The 17,239-nt window shown below is 38.9% G+C and overlaps 1 protein-coding gene across 1 annotated transcript; it reads left to right on the plus strand.

Annotated features, from left to right (window-relative positions):
* Positions 1-1,971: 1,971 nt before the first annotated feature.
* On the plus strand, positions 1,972-7,866 carry LOC138628471 (replication protein A 32 kDa subunit-like). Its single transcript, XM_069711532.1, has 9 exons — positions 1,972-1,984; positions 2,066-2,142; positions 2,236-2,337; positions 4,174-4,287; positions 4,382-4,453; positions 4,542-4,649; positions 5,419-5,523; positions 5,932-6,029; positions 7,791-7,866. The coding sequence occupies exons 1-9, from the start codon at positions 1,972-1,974 to the stop codon at positions 7,864-7,866; spliced, it is 765 nt and encodes a 254-aa protein (XP_069567633.1).
* The last annotated feature ends 9,373 nt before the right edge of the window (positions 7,867-17,239 follow it).

The following is a 17,239-nucleotide window of genomic DNA, read 5'->3' on the forward strand; positions in this document are numbered from 1 at the left end:
CGACGGCAGAGCCGCGAAAAGTTTCCATGTTTACAACGTGCGAGCGAGAGAGGAATCACGGTGGTGGATTGAGTTCTGGCGTCTCGTAGAAGAGACTCGCTGCTCGTAAATCCAACTGTCTACACAGGAAGTGCAGCAGCTCGGATTTCACTCCATCCGTACACCTGTTAATACGAGCCAGAGTTACAGCCCCTGAAAACCAGCCTGGTGGTCCCAGACCCAACTTCACTGTGTGAATATCTGGCCGGTCAAACTTTCCAGTCCTTGCTTCCTGCTGGGCGTCGTCCTGAGCTGTGTCCCTAAGGACATACTTCCCTTACCGCACTAACAAACAGTGCTCTCGCATGTTTGGACTCTTACTTGTGTAGTGCAGGAAGTTTAGTGTTGTTTCAAATCGCACACCGCCGCTCTGCACTGATTGGCAATAACCTCAACGCGTGATCACATCACCTGATTAAATATCTGCAGCTTCAGCTTTTTTACCCAGAAATGAACGTCCTTTTGTTTCCTGTTTAACACACTCAATAAACACACTGGTTCTTCTGCTCAGGAACAGCTGCAGCTTCATCAGACGCCTTAATTTGAAAATTCTTTACGTTGGTTTCTATACTGACTGAACACACTCGTGCTCTCAAAGGAGTGAGTGTTGGTACACAAGTAGAACATTTGGAGCGCAGCACTTGAGTTCATTTGAAACTATTGGAGCCTTTAACCAATTAGTATAAACAACTCAACCACCGTTGTTGGAACTACTTCAACTTCATTGCTCTTAGCCTCCCTCGCTGCTCGCCGATTGGCCAGGCTACCTGAACACCTTTATAACACCCGAGCTGCTCACTCTGCCTACACGACTACGCCTCATTCAGTACGTCCACTCAGCTTGGCTCTCGATCTATTAAAACCACTTAACACTCACAAGTCTGAGTTCTGCTGCTGCGTTCTGGATCAAATCTGACAAACTGCATGATTAGAAAGCACAAAACCTCAGATCAAACGGTGGAAGCCACTTTAAGATAGAAACAGACATGGTTTCTGTACTCCTTGAATCACTCAAGAGAACAACCAAAATACCTTCAAGCTTTTAGTCTTGTATTAAAATACATAAATGGTGTGAATGTTAAAGCATTAAACTTGGAGGTACCTGTGTTCATTTGTAACAGAGCTCTGCTCTGTCGTCTTCACACTGTGGATGTTGACATGAATGTCAGTTTCCGACAAACAACTGTCTACACTGTATGCTAATTTTCAAAGTGTACTGTTCATCAGAAATCAACATGCTCAATCAACTCTGGAATGTAACAGCCAACGTCACTCATCAGAGAAACAGCTGGGACACAGTTTATGTATTAAAGTACTGACATTCCTGCAGTTTTTTGGAATTGGCTGCAATAGAAGAACTGTTCCTTGGCCTCATGTAAACGGTGTTGTTACCTGCCACAGTGAGTTTCTGTTTTCAGCATTCTAACTAAACTAACTTTATGTGCCGCTCAGTGGCTGAAATGTCCGAACTGTGAGTCCTGGATCGGATTTTCTCTTGAACATGTGCTGCGTCAGATGAAGAACCTGCAATCATGTCGATAACACAGGTTGGCCGGAGCTCACAGCCAGGCAAACTTCTGCTCTCACTTTTCTATGAACAATTTTTGCTCTCATGTCATTGTAAGATATTTTGAAGAGATTAAATGAAGTTTATCAGACGTGGAGTGAACACCTGTCAATCACTGTTGAATTGATGGATTTTCTAATAAAGAATTCAAATAATTGAATCGTGTCAAAGAAATGAAGTGTGTGTAATAGTTCTCCGACCAATCGATTCCTCATCAGATGCTTTTTCTTTGGCCCTGTGAGGCTGATTGCTCTGATTCAGTTCACCTGCCGGCCTGCCTGTCAGCCAGACTCCGTGTTTCTGGTTTCTGATGGACTGAAGAGAACCTGCTGCTGCCCAGCTGATCCTTAAATTTGAACTTCATCATGTTGAGTCAAGGTAAGTGAGAGAAAAGAACTGTAAAACGATCACTTTTACCAGAAGGTCTTCAAACGAACTCTGAACATTGTTTCACTGCAGCCCGTAGTCTGTCCTCCGGTGGGACCAGTAGTCTGTCCTCCGGTGGGACCAGCAGCCAACAAGCTCTCCCCTCAAAGGTCGGTCTGTTTTTTGTAAAGTTGGAGGCTGTGTCAATGTGTTGCTCCAGTGAACTTGGATGAATCCCTCCATTCACCCTGATCTTTGCACAGAACGCGGTTCTTCAGTTTTTTCCCAGCACCGTGTCTCAGCTGCTGTCTGCTGCTCCAGTCGGCCAGGATTCCTTTGCTATCGGTGACCGGAAACTCAACCAGGTACGAGTGATGTAGTGATATTTTAGGAGAATAGATTACAGGTTGGAAGTCTACATGTTTATTTATTTTTTTATAAATCCCTGTTTAGTGCTTTACTGCATACAGTCAGGATTTCTGCCATGAATTTGATCATTATAAACTTGACAACATTTTGACACAAATGACTTGGAACTTTGGTCTTTTGACTTGAAAGGACGTGATATCTTCCTCGAGCCTAAAACGTCCCAGGAGTCTCCAGCCATGTTAGTGACTCTGAAAGTGGCGCTAACTTATGTTGCATTCAATGTAACTTGAGATCTTAAATGAAGATCTTCCTCCGTGAAAAAGTGAAAGAACGAGACTCGGATGCGATAGCCTCTTATATCCTTTCTCATCATCAGTTTTGTCATCGTGTTTCCAGTTGAGTTTGCTATGTTAGGGTTATATGGAGCTCAGATTTCAAATATTCATCTTGGGAATTTTGGACCTCTGATGGGATTGAATGCATCACTATCTTTAGTCTTTAGCCATAAACCAAACAATGGGACAAATCCAAATTTGGATGTGAAGATGGCGTAAGATGAAACATTTGGAGATTGTTAAACATTTAAGTCAATTCTCTCAGTAAAATTTGTCGCAAACATGATAAATTGTCAAATAATTTTTAAGGAAATTTACTTAAAATCACAAATGTGAGCCTCATACAGGGTTTAGAATAAAATAGGCTGGGTCACCTAATTCAGTAGGATAGCACTTCTGGAACCATGAACATTTGTTCCAAATTTTGAACAATCTATGTTCAGCTTTTACAAAGAACAGGTAAACATTTAATATCTGTAGAAAAATGAACCCATGTAGGAGTTGTGAAGATTTTTCTGTCTGTTTTTCTGTGAAATGTGTTTGGCAGCACAGAAAAGGTTTGACTTTGAAACAAATCTTTAAAGCCAGCAGAACTTTTAAAGTTCTCAACAAAAAAGAAAAGAAAGGTTGAAGCTACAGTTTGTTAAGTGATAAATTCCACCTAGTCATATGATCGAGAGCTCCAAAATATTAAATATATAATTATAAATACTTACAAAGTGTTGAAAATGTTGAAATGACACAATTAATGATATATTGAATAAATTATTAAAACTAAGTTCATTGTCACCATTCTCATGATAACTGTTTTGTAGGGCTTCATTTTTAACTTTTATTTTAAGGAAATTTCATTTTCATAATAAAAAGGGCCTCTTCTCTGAATTAACACTTATTTCATGGCACTTTTTATATCATATTGTCGTTTATTGTTTTACCACTTAATGTTAGTTTCTACTTAATAATGACTCGTTTTCATATTGTTCATAAGTCATCGTTTTGTTTCATGACACATTTTTCTTATTTTGCTGCCTTTTCCTTAATGTCTTCAGTTACCTTACAAATTGTTGGTTCTCTAGTTCCATCTACAATTTTTAATCAGGTGATTAATTTTTTTTTTTAATATTTAGTTGATATTAAACAGTTTAAGCCTCTGTAGAGACTTATTGGTCTTGATGTGGAACTTGATTGCAAAGACTTGATACTTATTTGTGACCAATGAATCAGTGTCTCCTTATGGCAGGAGGTTATCAGGCAAGTCCATAAAAGTGCATAGAATGAATAGGAAAATGTATTTGTGCATGTCCCATCACTACAAACATGTCACTCTGAATGTTAAATTATAACTCTTAAAATGTGGAAAAATTCTGCAGTTTGGAAAAACTTGTACATCCTTTAACTGTTCAATTCTGCCTTGATAATTTGCAGGTTGCATACAATGTCTTTAAATTGCCAAAAATCTTCAATGGACTGTATATTTTGTGCTTTTTGTTCCTCCAGGTTTCTTTGGTGGGTGTCGTCAGAGCATTTGCTCCGTTTGTGACCAACATCCAGTACTCTGTGGACGACATGACCGGCCCTCCTCTGAACGTGAAGCAGTGGGCTAATACGGAGGCCAGTGGCATCAACACACTCACAATGATGGAAACCAACGAGTGCTGCACACTGCAGTGTTGTATTAAATAATCAGGTCTGAACTGTTTCTCAGGACTGTGCACTGATGTCCTTTGCTGCTCCTGGAACATATGTGAAGGTCCTAGGAAGTCTGCGCAGCTTCTGTGTAAGTTATAAAAGGAAATGATGAGCTAGATGATGTCAATGGTTTTCGGAAAATAATGTGACCTTCCATTTTCTTATGCTTCAATTAGGGTCAAAGGTCAGTGCTGGCAATGGACATTCGTTGTATCAAAGACCTGAATGAGATCACATCCCACATGTTGGAAGTGGTTCAAGCCCAAATGAAGCTTTTTAGACAGGTACTGCAGCAGTGACAGAAATTTAAATGACAAAAGTCTTTTGACTAGTTTTACCACAAAGTTAAAATTATTCAGTGTCTCAACTATAAACCTATTTATTGAAAATAATTCAGACAGTAACACAAATCTCCATTTAGCCCAGATGTTGATATTAAATACATTAATTTGAAAGGTCAAACAGAAATTACAGTGCTGAAATTGTGTAAAAAGGCATCACACCAGCTTTTAAAATGGCAAAATCAACTCATTCCAATATTGCTGTGATCAGAGGATCCATTCGAGGGAATTAAGATAATCTGTGTGTCTGTTGGGGCACATTGCATCCTGGGATTATAAACACAAAGTAGTATACATGCCAGGCACTATTTATTTTGCTTCCATGTACACGGTAAATGGAGAGCACCATGTAGCACTGTGTACAGGAGTGATTCTGGACATATGTCACTTTTTCACCAAACGGTTCGGTTCTGGTTTGAATCTCTGCATGTTTCCACCAAACAAAAACAAAAAACAAGTTTGGAATGTAAAAACCACAAATAGAAGGACCTGAAGCATCGTAATTTAAAAGGGTCAATAATGAGAAAAAAACTGGAAAAGTCTCACTTGGTTTCCCTGAGCTGAAAGAAGGACCCCTTGGGCCACAGGTCCAGAAGAGAACTGGTTCTGGAACCAGAACTGTGGTGGGACAGCAATGACTGTGACTGCTGCTTTAAGACTTGTATTACTGCAGAGATGTTTTGAACTTCCTGTGTTCTTGTTGCTGCTCCAGGAGTTCGATGTGAACATGAACACAACTGCATCACTGTCTGGAAAGTCCAGCGGTGGACATCCTGAAGGCGTCCTACCAAGAGCCCTGTCCACCATCCAGCATCAGGTTAGTGGGTTTAAAGGGTCAGTTCACCCAAATCATAAACACAGTTTCCGTGCAGATTTGTGTAGTAACATTTACTACAGATACAGTAAGATAAATTGATTGCCAATATTTTTCCAATTACTTTTTGGAAAAATATTGTCCAAAGGTTTTGACCATTCTTAGCAGGAAACGCTGAAAGCCATCACTCAGTTTAATATTACACCTGTGCTTTTCTTACTATGACATGTCACAACGTATTTCACAATATCACCTTGGTTCCTGGGAGTTAATGTCTTGCATTTAGATATATTTACTATTTTATACATTACACATCAACAGTTTGTAAAATAATCAGCATTGAGTGCTGATTAAACTGCAGATGGCAGTTGGAAAGGAATTTTTATATATTTTTGTTGGTTCCTGGTGAAGGTGTTGCATGTCATTAGGACGTTTTCTGTCCATCATGATGGCATCAGTTTCCAGGACTTGAAGAAAAAGCTGAACTACCTGAGCATGAGAGACATCAGGTACCTGCTCATCACACACCACTTAATTCTTATTACCTTAACAATCTGTTACATTTCCCATTATTACGGATGAAATTAGGTATTCCAATGACATTTTTAATGGCATATTTAAGTAAATGAAAGGGTTAAATTTTCCTAATTATCTAATCAAAGTAAGCTTTTTGTGTTCTTTGGGTCAATTTAATGTTTTGACTGTTCACATTTTGAAAATAACAGGAAATGAAGGGAGTTTTTAGATTTAAGATGCTTTAAGGAGAAACTTAAATGTGCAGTGTGTAAGATTTAGTGACATCTAGTGGTCAGGTTACACATCGCAACCAGCTAAATACCCCTCACCTCACCTTCTCCTTCCAAGCATCCATGAAAATCCACACTGGGTGTGAAACTCTTGAAAGGCCTGCTGTAGAGCCCATGTTTGGTTTGTCCCTTCTGGGCTACTGTAGTAACATGGCGGTGCAACATGGGGGGCTCCGGAAGAGGACCCGCTCAATATGTACCGTAATTTCCGGATTATTGAGTGCACCTGAATATAAGCCGCACCCACTGAATTTAAAAAAAATAATTATTTTGGACATAAATAAGCCGCACATGTCTATAAGCCGCAGGTGCCTACCGGTACATTGAAACAAATGAACTTTACACAGACTTTAATGAAACACAGCTTGTAACAAAAATGAAAATGTCAGCGTGACGGATGATTCGCCTTTCCTGTTGACAGTCCGAGTGAGAGGCAGGTCAAAGGTCAGAGGAACCTCATCCGTATTTATGATGTCGTGCGGGCCAATGGGATGCTCCGCTATCTTTGCATCAGTGAATTTGCGGAAGTTTGAAACGTTTTCCTCGTAGTCGGGAGGGAGCTGCTGACACAGACTCGTCCGTACCCTGATGGACAGGCCTTTATAAATGTGAGACACCACGACGGTCCACCTCTAAAGTCCTCAAACTTCATTGCGGTGGCGATTGTTTTTGCTTTCAGTCGGATCTGCACAGTTGAAACACCTCGGCCGTCTGCTCTCTCTGTGTGTTGAGTCGGCTCTATTTCCTTTTCCAACAGCCAGATCTAATCGCCTTCAACTAGAAAGCTGCATCATGTGCATTTCTTGGTGTCTTTGCCATGATGAGGGTGACACAATGACGACTGTAATCAGAACGATGGGAAGTTTGAGCGCGCTCGATTTAATCTAAACAGTAAACTAAAAAGTTATATTGTTTCACTTGAACCCGTTTGGCAACTTCATTGGTCTAATGAAAGCTTCATGCTGCCAAAAAACTGAGCACCGTCACAGAATGTGTTATTTTGCTCAGTTTTTTGGCGGCATGAAGCTTGTGAAAGCGGGAAAAATCCATAAATTAGCTGCGTCATTGTTTAAGCCGCGAGGTTCAAAGCGTGGGAAAAAAGTAGCGGCTTGTAGTCCGGAAATTACGGTAGATATGAAGGACTTGTTCTAAGAAAACAAAAACAAAAGGCTTAGTTTTGGTTTATTATATACATGAAAAACATAGTTATGAACAATGTACATATTACATGTCTGCCAATGGATCCCCTGAAATCCTACACACCTAATCTTCAAGGACTAATTCATGTTATTGAAATGGATTCTTGTGTCATATTTCCTGTATTGTAAACATTTCCATTTGGCTATAGACAATCAATCAGCTGTGAACTCTATCAGATGTTAAACTGAATCCAGTCTACACTGATATTTCAGCATGTGTCTGATGTCATATCATTTAAATTCACACCCTGTTCCTGTTGTTCAGAACTTCCTTGGATATTCTTACAAGCGAAGGTTTTGTTTTTTCTACCATCGATGAGCATCATTTCAAGTCAACATAACATCAGTCGGTCTGCTGAAACACGAACCCATCGTAGTCCTGGATCTACACGGTACCCACACTCTGTGTGACATTAATTGATTTAAACTTTCTTTGATGGCTTTGTGTTGGTGTAAAGCTGATGAAAGCTTACACGTAAAGGATCTGTTAAATTGTTTGTTGCGTGTAAATACTTCCTGTGCTGCTCAGGCTTCTTTATGTTAACTATATTTTTGTGTTTATGTACTGAACATGTGGTACCTTGTAAATGATGCTGTATATAAAAAGAAGTTTAAAGTCTATCTCCTTCCCTCATTATTTACACCATAAAGAACTACAGTTCCCATAGGTGTGTCTGCTCAGTCCTCAGTTTCCCAGCATTCAATGCAGAAAACAAGTGGGATAAGATGGCAGTAAAGCCAAACACGTCTACTTTTGACTGTCGTCCTGGTAAATGCTGCATGTATTTCTCACGCTTCAAATGCGAGCAGCTAACTTGACCCGTTGCAGTAAAAATGTTCCACAGCTTATTGAAATCAAAATGTTTTCCAGCGTAACGTCACTGGCAGCTTGCACATTTGATATTTTCTGAATGTGAATAACAAGCTGTAGCTAAGCAGCCTCAGAAACCACATAATCTAATATTCATTAACACACAAGAAAACATACAAAGGAGCTGTAGTATCATTGGAAACTCGTTGGCCTGCATGTATTTAGCTTAAAAACTGACATTTTAGAGAAATGACACATTAAACAAATAGTTCTGCACTGCACAGTCACTTTCAATCTATTGAGTGGACCATTTAGCAAACGTTATGCCAATTTTATGATTAAATCATGTCACTGGCACAGTAACGTAACATACGGAAAGTTGACACCAAAGTTATGGTTCTACATTTAAGTGCTTCGTTTATTTGGTGATTTTTCCATAGAGAAGCTGTCTTTAAAAAACTGTCGGCTCTCTTACTGCTGCTACTGCTCCATGGTAGTTTTCCTAATAATACTCCACTTTCTGAATATATTTGGACGAGTCGCCTAAAGCAATCCACATCAACCAGCCCGCACCAATTTGGTGCCCTAAGCAAGATTTTAGCTGGTGCTGCTTTCATTGCAAAGCAATCTTTAAAAATTGTGTTTAAAAGAAAAAAGTGTTTTTGAAAAGACCAGAGACCAGCCAGTGTTCGAGTACATTATGTGATCAAATCTGCCAATAATCGCACCAAATCCATATTACAGCCTTCAACATTTTAAATGGAGTAATTACACCTAGATCTACAAAACATCTATTTAATGAGGCTGTCTCTCATGATGCATACTGTTTGCTATAAATACAGACTGAGACCAAGTAATAATGAAAATGTAAAGACTTTAATTGACAATTACAAGCAGGGCTAATGTTGGACAATAAAAATGTGTCCCTGGTTTCTTGAGGCAGACAGTCGATGGGTCGTGCAGCACAATTTCTTATTATTCCTCAAAACCTAAAGAGGCTTTCCACCTTTCTCCTATTAATTTAAAGTTAAGCCTATTAAATTTTCAAATGTTTCTACCGTCCAAAGGAAGATGGCACCACACTGCTCCAACAGTCACTGCTGTGCGATCAAAAAAGTATTCATTCTTCACATTACCTGTGTTTGGGGGGGGGGGGGGGTTTTCTTCAATTTTTCTTCCATTTCCTTCCTGGACCCCACAGTTGTTTGGTCTTCTTGAAAGTATAGCATAAAAATAGTATTGGTAAAAAAGCAGCACAAGTTAAAGATTTTGAAATTTGTTCCCGTTGGTTGGGTCCTCTATCGATAGGCAGCGTCATAACGCGTCAGGTTTGAAAATGAGCTGCAAAGGAGGTGCAGGGGACAAATACATTTATTTAATCTGGATTAGGGGATTTTTTTTTTTTTCCTGATACCTGGTTTGCTGATTGATATTAAAAGTGTTTCTGTGTAAGTATTTCTGCCCCGTTGATTTTAATGAGGAGAGCTAAGCTGCTTTTTAGCCTGCGGTCATATCACTCCCATTTCTGGAACGCAGCTTTTAAAGGTGTGTGTGTGTGTGTGTGTGTGTGTGTGTGTGTGTGTGTGTGTGTGAGAGAAATTATATTATGCAAGTGAAACTATTTGAATCTGAACAAGTCTGGGCAGCAGGAAGCTTTATTGAAGAGGCTGACATTCATCCTGACAGCTACATCTTTGTGTCTGACTCTGACCTCTGACCTCAGGAGCGTGACTTGAGATCTATTCCTTACAAGAATCAACACATGATCATGTTATCAATGTGAACACATGTATTGTATATAAAACTGTTTTAATTTTACAACTTGGTTTCACTGGAAGGGCTGTGGTTAGTTATTAAAAAAAAAATGTGGTATGAAATCAGAACATCAAAACATCAGCAACAGTTTACACACTAGTGTTAACTTGTGTAAATCCCCTTTTATTATTGTAGTCTAAATAATGACGAAAATAATTATTTGATGATCAGAATAGTTACTGATTATTTGTCTTTCAATTGACTTGTTGTTTAATCGACTAATTGTCACAGCTCTTGAGATATCACCATGCTGCATTAAATGTGCTGTTGGTCCTGCCAATTCTTGGCCTCCACCAGACCTGTGAAGGCGTCTCGTGGTATCTGGCACCAGATGAGCAGCAGATTCTTGCAGTCCTATAATTTGAGAGTTGGAGCCTCTGCAGATCCGACTGCAGCACATCCCCCTACATACACCCTGTCGCCAGTAAACAGTTTGTCCCTCTTCGACATCTGCTGACTGGGCAACCTTGTATCACTGCAAAGTGTGAACCAACTAGCTGATTTGTTTAAAACTCAAATGTCTCAAAAAACTTCACAAAATCCTGAAGGAACTGAAAAATCCTGGCTTGGTTGTGATTGTTGTGATTGAAAATGCTTTTGTGCAGCATCTCTACTCCAAAAATGGAGAAATTGCAAGTCAAGAAAATGAATTGAAATAATCATCTTAATACCACGACGTGTCTTCTTCTTTTAATGAATACCTGCAAAACGAGCTACATTACCATCAGCTTAAATTTCAGTGCTAATTAGTTTGTAAAAAAATTCCTTTGAGACATGCTGGCATTAACGTTTAGCTACATGCATCCCTAAATGTCCATGTGTCTGCAGACCCTTGTCATGTGTCATATACAGTGCATCCGGAAAGTATTCACAGCGCTTCACCTTTTCCACATTTTGTTATGTTACAGCTTTATTCCAAAATGGATTAAATTCTCTTTTTTTCTCCTCAAAATTCTACACACAATATCCCATAATGATAATGTGAAAAAAGTTTGTTGAATTTGTTTTTTTTCAAATCTATTAAAAATAAAGAATGAAAATATAACACGTACATAAGTATTTACAGCCTTTGCTCAATACTTTGTTGAAGCACCTTTGGCAGAAATTACAGCCTCAAGTCTTTTTGAGTATGATGCTATAAGCTTGGCACCTATTCTTGGGCAGTTTCTCCCGTTCTTCCTTGCAGGACCTCTCAAGCTCCATCAGGTTGGATGGGGAGCGTCGGTGCACAGACATCTTCAGACCTCTCCACAGATGTTCAATCGGGTTCAAGTCTGGGCTCTGGCTGGGCCTCTCAAAGACATTCACAGAGTTGTCCCAAAGACACTCCTTTGTTATCTTGGCTGTGTGCTTCGGGTCGTTGTCCTGTTGGAAGATGAACCTTCGCCCCAGTCTGAGGTCCAGAGCGCTCTGGAGAAGGTTTTCATCAAGGATGTCTCTGTACATTGCTGCATTCATCTTTCCCTCCATCCTGACTAGTCTCCCAGTTCCTGCTGCTGAAAAACATCCCCACAGCATGATGCTGCCACCACCATGCTTCACTGTAGAGATGGTGTTGGCCAGGTGATGAGCGGTGCCTGGTTTCCTCCAAACATGACGCTTGGCATTCAGGCCAAAGAGTTCAATCTTTGTTTCATCAGACCAGAGAATTTAGTTTCTCATGGTCTGACAGTCCTTCAGGTGCCTTTTGGTAAACTCCAGGTGGGCTGTCATGAGCCTTTTACTGAGGAGTGTCTTCCGTCTGTCCACTCTACCATACAGGCCTGCTTGGTGGAGTGCTGCAGAGATGGTTGTCCTTCTGGAAGGTTCTCCTCTCTTCACAGAGCAACGTTGGAGCTCTGTCAGAGTGACAGAGACAACACTGCCAGCTGTTATGCCAGAGGATGTCCCAACACCAGAACTTTGGTTGTCAGTACCAATACCACCAGTCTGTGGTTGGTGAACAGACACATATATTCTTAATTACCGGTCAACAGTGATCCATTGATGTTTCAAAGGCTGTGTCAGATGAGAGTTAAACTTTCGTCCCAGGTGATTCCAACAGAAGCTGATAATTGATGAGAAGACTAAGTACCTGTTTGGGAGGAATTCAGATGTGTGTGACTTCACGAGACCACCAGTCCTGCCCACACATCCACTCAGACCTGGTTTACCACGAACTCCTCAACAGAGTCTTCATCATAGACCTAAAAAACAGTGAGTCAGAGCTTTAATTGTCCTCAAAGTCCTGTAATTACATATATAGTGGTGTGACTGGGTATTTTTCTTTTCATTTTAGTGTCATTCAACAACTGTCTGAAAACATCCACAAATTTAACCAGTGTTACAACCAAACCTTTACCATCTCTGGTTTAGACTTTCTCAGGGACTTTTTTGGTTCGTCAACAATACTAAAATGATTGAAGTACTTAGTTATATAGACACAGTAAAATTTCATAAAGCTGGTTTTTGGCTCTGGTGTTTCTTTTCCAGCACATGAAACTTTCCTGGGATGAATACTCCTGGAACCACAGAAGCCCCTGCAGGTTCCAATAGACTTCACCATGTCATCCGGGGCATCAACACGGATCTGTATACTGAGGGAAAAACCCCAGACCCAAGGCAGCGCAGCACCGGGGGAGCTGAAGGCAGGGGAGGATGAAGAGCTGAAAGGCCTGCTGGGATTGCCTGAAGAGGAGACTGAGCTCGATGCGTGTGAAACCAACCTTTGTTTGCCATCGCTGGTTCTCAGCAGGGTGTTAAAAAAGTCCAGATTCAAAGGAGAATCCTTCTTTTCTTTACAAGAGCTGCTGAATGTGAGTAGCACCAAACTCCAGACGTATTTGCAAAAGAACAACTGCATTTCTGAGGATCTGACAAAGAGGAAGATTGACAGCTGTAGACGCATTAATAATTTATAGCTTGTGCTGGTTTTCATTTGAGATGAAAGGAGATAGTCCCAGACAGCCAAATCCAAAGTCCAACTACTGACAACAAACAGTTTGGTTTTACTCATCCAAATGAAATTGTAAAATTTTTAGACACCCTGAATATTATTCATATGACTCTGGTTAATGCCACAATACCGGTGCAAAAGATTTAGGCACTTTAGGTGTTTGATAAAAACATTGATCTTAGACAGTTATTTCACACGTTATAGTTACATTTCAGTGAGATATTTGCCAGCTGCTAAGCGACACATCTTTTTTCATATTAAAAAATAGAAAGAATTTGTAGGCATACACTGCTTCAATGATCCTTTAACGTGCAAGACATTCTAATGACGTGAAGAAAATTTTGTGAAAACTTAACTGAAGTGTTGGTGAACAAAAGATTTTAGTAATGCATGTCTGAGTAATGTTTAACTCAAGTTACAGACCGTTTTTTCAAAAAACATCCAGGAGCAAATTTTTCAACCCAATAAGTAAATGTTTTGAAGATTCTCATCTCACAGCATTTGTTCACATGCCCAAAACGTTTGCACTAATACGTATTTCTCTAAGAGTTATGTAAGATGGTCTGACGTTCTTTTACTAATCTGAGAACCTGTGGTTGACTTGAGGTTGACTTTAACTGTACTGTGGCTCAGCCCCGACCCTCACTGGACTGACAGACTCACTCTGAAATAATATATTTAAACCGAGCATGTCAGCAGAGTCAGTGTTGTAAGTTGTGTTATTCTTGACATTTCTAAACTACTAACGATACAAATAGTCAATTACTTTGTTATGATTCAACACGATGCCAGGAATTAAGTAAAGAAGCTGAGTTAACCAAAGGATTGAGATTCGCATTGGATTTGCTTGCTAAACTGTACCTGTCTGACTTAAGCTTCTTTTGATCGAGGATCTGAACTTTAAGTCAATCTAAACAACAGGATTTTATTTGAGTTTTTATGTCTGATTTGGGTAATCTGAACTGCTCAGATTCATAGATGATAATTCGGACAACGTGCACTCAAAAAGACGGGTGTATTTTCCTTTAATTAGTCTTTTGTGTACCTACCAGTCATTTGTACTCTCCACCATCATTGCAGAAATGAGGAGTTATTTCCATAAATTTCTCCACATTATCAGGAAATTTGTCGGGTTGAAATAAGCTGATAATAACTCCGGGTTTGGGTTACTGTTGAGGTAAAGGTGCCTAAATACAATATCCACAATTTAATTCCAGTGATCTTTGCACATAGCATCTTTCAAAAAGTTCTGATGACATATGTTTTTTGTAGAAAAAAGACATTCCAGAAGAGAACTTATATTACTTTGATAATGAATTAGTATAAGTTATCAGAAGTAATATAAGTACCTGCGTACCTCAGGAGATAGTATTGATTCAGAAATGTCCCAACGTACTAGCTTTAAGTAATGATCTGAATTGCCTCCAACATTATCTTCCACTCTGTCTCTAAATTACTTTATTGTCAGTCAATGTCACTCAGTGTCACCAGTCATCAGGGTAGTGTCTCGTTAGTTATTAGATCAGATTATGTCCTCAGAAAACTAATATTGGTCAGAGGACTTTATAAAGACAATCAGAAACTCCCTTATTTGGCAAACGTCCATGTGGTTGACACATTTTACTGATGTATTTACTTTCCTTTTTGATCATGCATGATCTCACTGCAATAAGACTTTACAATAAATCACCTCTGGCCAAATCAATCACACAAAAATGACACCCTTGCACTGCTGTTTTGTATGTTGTTTTGTTCTAATTCATCGCACTGTTGTTTAGGTTAGTTTTGTTTAGTTTATTTAATATTATTTAATATTATTTTATTGAATAGAATGTGCATTTTTAAAATTATATTCAATATTTTGTATCCCTGTACATGCTGCCGTAACATAAAAATATCCCTCTGAGGGATTAATAAAGTATCTATCTATCTATCTATCTATCTATCTATCTATCTATCTATCTATCTATCTATCTATCTATCTATCTATCTATCTATCTATCTATCTATCTATCTATCTATCTATCTATCTATCTATCTATCTATCTATCTATCTATCTATCTATCTATCTATCTATCTATCTATCTATCTATCTATCTATCTATCTATCTATCTATCTATCTATCTATCTATCTATCTATCTATCTATCTATCTATCTATCTATCTATCTATCTATCTATCTATCTATCTATCTATCTATCTATCTATCTATCTATCTATCTATCTATCTATCTATCTATCTATCTATCTATCTATCTATCTATCTATCTATCTATCTATCTATCTATCTATCTATCTATCTATCTATCTATCATGTCTCTCTGCACATCTATCTATCTATCATGTCTCTGTGCACAGGTTGATATTGGCCTTTTGATTTTTAGTCGTTATTGGTAAAATGAAGGAATAAGAAAATAAACAGAATAAACTGACTGTTTTTTTAACATTAGAAATATAATATGGGTAACTGGCCCTGGCAGCTGCTGTATGTGGGATACAGAGTCTGCCAATCAGTGCAGGTCTGCACGGTGACCTTCCTCCCACCACCACACTGAGGCCAAAGGAGCTGCTCCCTTCATGGAGAGTTTGCCTCTGCTACTCCCAAACCTCATCCCTGAGGTGGATGTGACACCCACAGCAGCAAAGACACACATCACCTTTAAGAGCACCAGAGCCTCTGAATGAACCATGCAAAAAGAGTACGGCAAAAAGGCCTGGAAGAAGCCTAACATGCCAGTACTCATATAAAGGGACCTTCAGGTGATGCAGTCAGACTTCTGGTAGCATCCACACTGAGCCAGCTCTCCATTATAAAATCCTTTCAGTGCTAATCTACATTTATACACTTTATTGTATTGCTTTTAACATGTATCCTATTATCTCTATTCATTTTACAATTCAGCTATTCAGTTATGAGACACTTTAAATCATTGTGTTTTTAGATAATGTTAACTTGATAACGCTATTTTATTAACTAAATACATTGGTATGCCTCTAGGATTTATGACTCGCTTTTGTACGTTCTTGTATTAAAGCCAAAGTTTCATCTTTATCAGATCATCATGAAACCAGAAGTGCAAAATCATTAGTTACCGTGGAGCTAATGCTAACTAGCGAACAAACAGTGAGGCAGCCTGTAGCAGTAAAATAATGAGCTGCACTGTAAAACAAGAAATTGATGGAATAAAACAGAAATTAACGTAAGACCTTATGTTAGCCAAGTACAGATGCCCATTTAAAAAATTGTGGGCCTTATCTTGTATTGATGACTGTCTCATAATTTTCTGCATCTAGTGTTTCTGAGAAAACTGTCTCATAATCATGAGATAATTTACTGAATAATATGAGGTGTGTTGAAACCTGAAAGTTATAGTTGATACACTCAGTGGTGCATTGCAGAAAGGAACATTTAACAGCTCATTTGGCATACTTGTTATAGCAAACAGTGGAACAGTTTAAAAAAACAAGTTTTACATCCTTTCACATGTGTAAGTATTTAGCAAAACACTTACTAAAAAATGACCTTCCATAGTGGCAATAATATCTCCTACTATGTCAAACCAAGAAGGAATTAAAATAAAATGTACTCCAACTCACTCCGGTTACATTATTATGCTCCTCTCCTGGTAGGGATGATTTATAACCACTTTTACCATTTCTGATAACTCTTCAATCATCCTTTCTTGTAATTATGACTTTGTAAAAGGTATTGTTGTTATAATAAGAGGTTAAGACCAGTTTTTAGTTGTTTTTTTCTTTGGTGAATGTAATTGTCCGAGACCAATGTTTTTTTCTTTCTGTTTTGTTATTTTCATGCTACTGGCTGAGTCCGCCTTGTCTGTGAGGATCCAACCTGCACACCCACTCACAAGTGATTCATAGAAAATGATGTGAAACTCTGGATTTAGTATTGTTAAAAGTGTCACCCAGTCAAACTGAAATCGTAAACACTGTAACATCACCATACTGTGTGTAATTGAAGCAGCATTAATTGATTTTATTTGTGGTGTGTGTGGCCACCTGAAAAATGTACGATCTCCTTTTAGCTCTATTTTGGTCACCGCAAACTTTCAGGTGTTTGGTGAACTGGTTTCTTTGACAAGAATCCAATTTTTTAGATGGAAAAGAAAAGAAAACAATGGCCTGAAAAA

This window comes from Brachyistius frenatus, unplaced genomic scaffold, assembly GCF_029030835.1.
Source record: "Brachyistius frenatus isolate BFR_SWC_R1_liver_20210118 unplaced genomic scaffold, ASM2903083v1 Contig_101, whole genome shotgun sequence".
In the NCBI taxonomy this organism is placed as follows: Eukaryota; Metazoa; Chordata; class Actinopteri; family Embiotocidae; genus Brachyistius; species Brachyistius frenatus.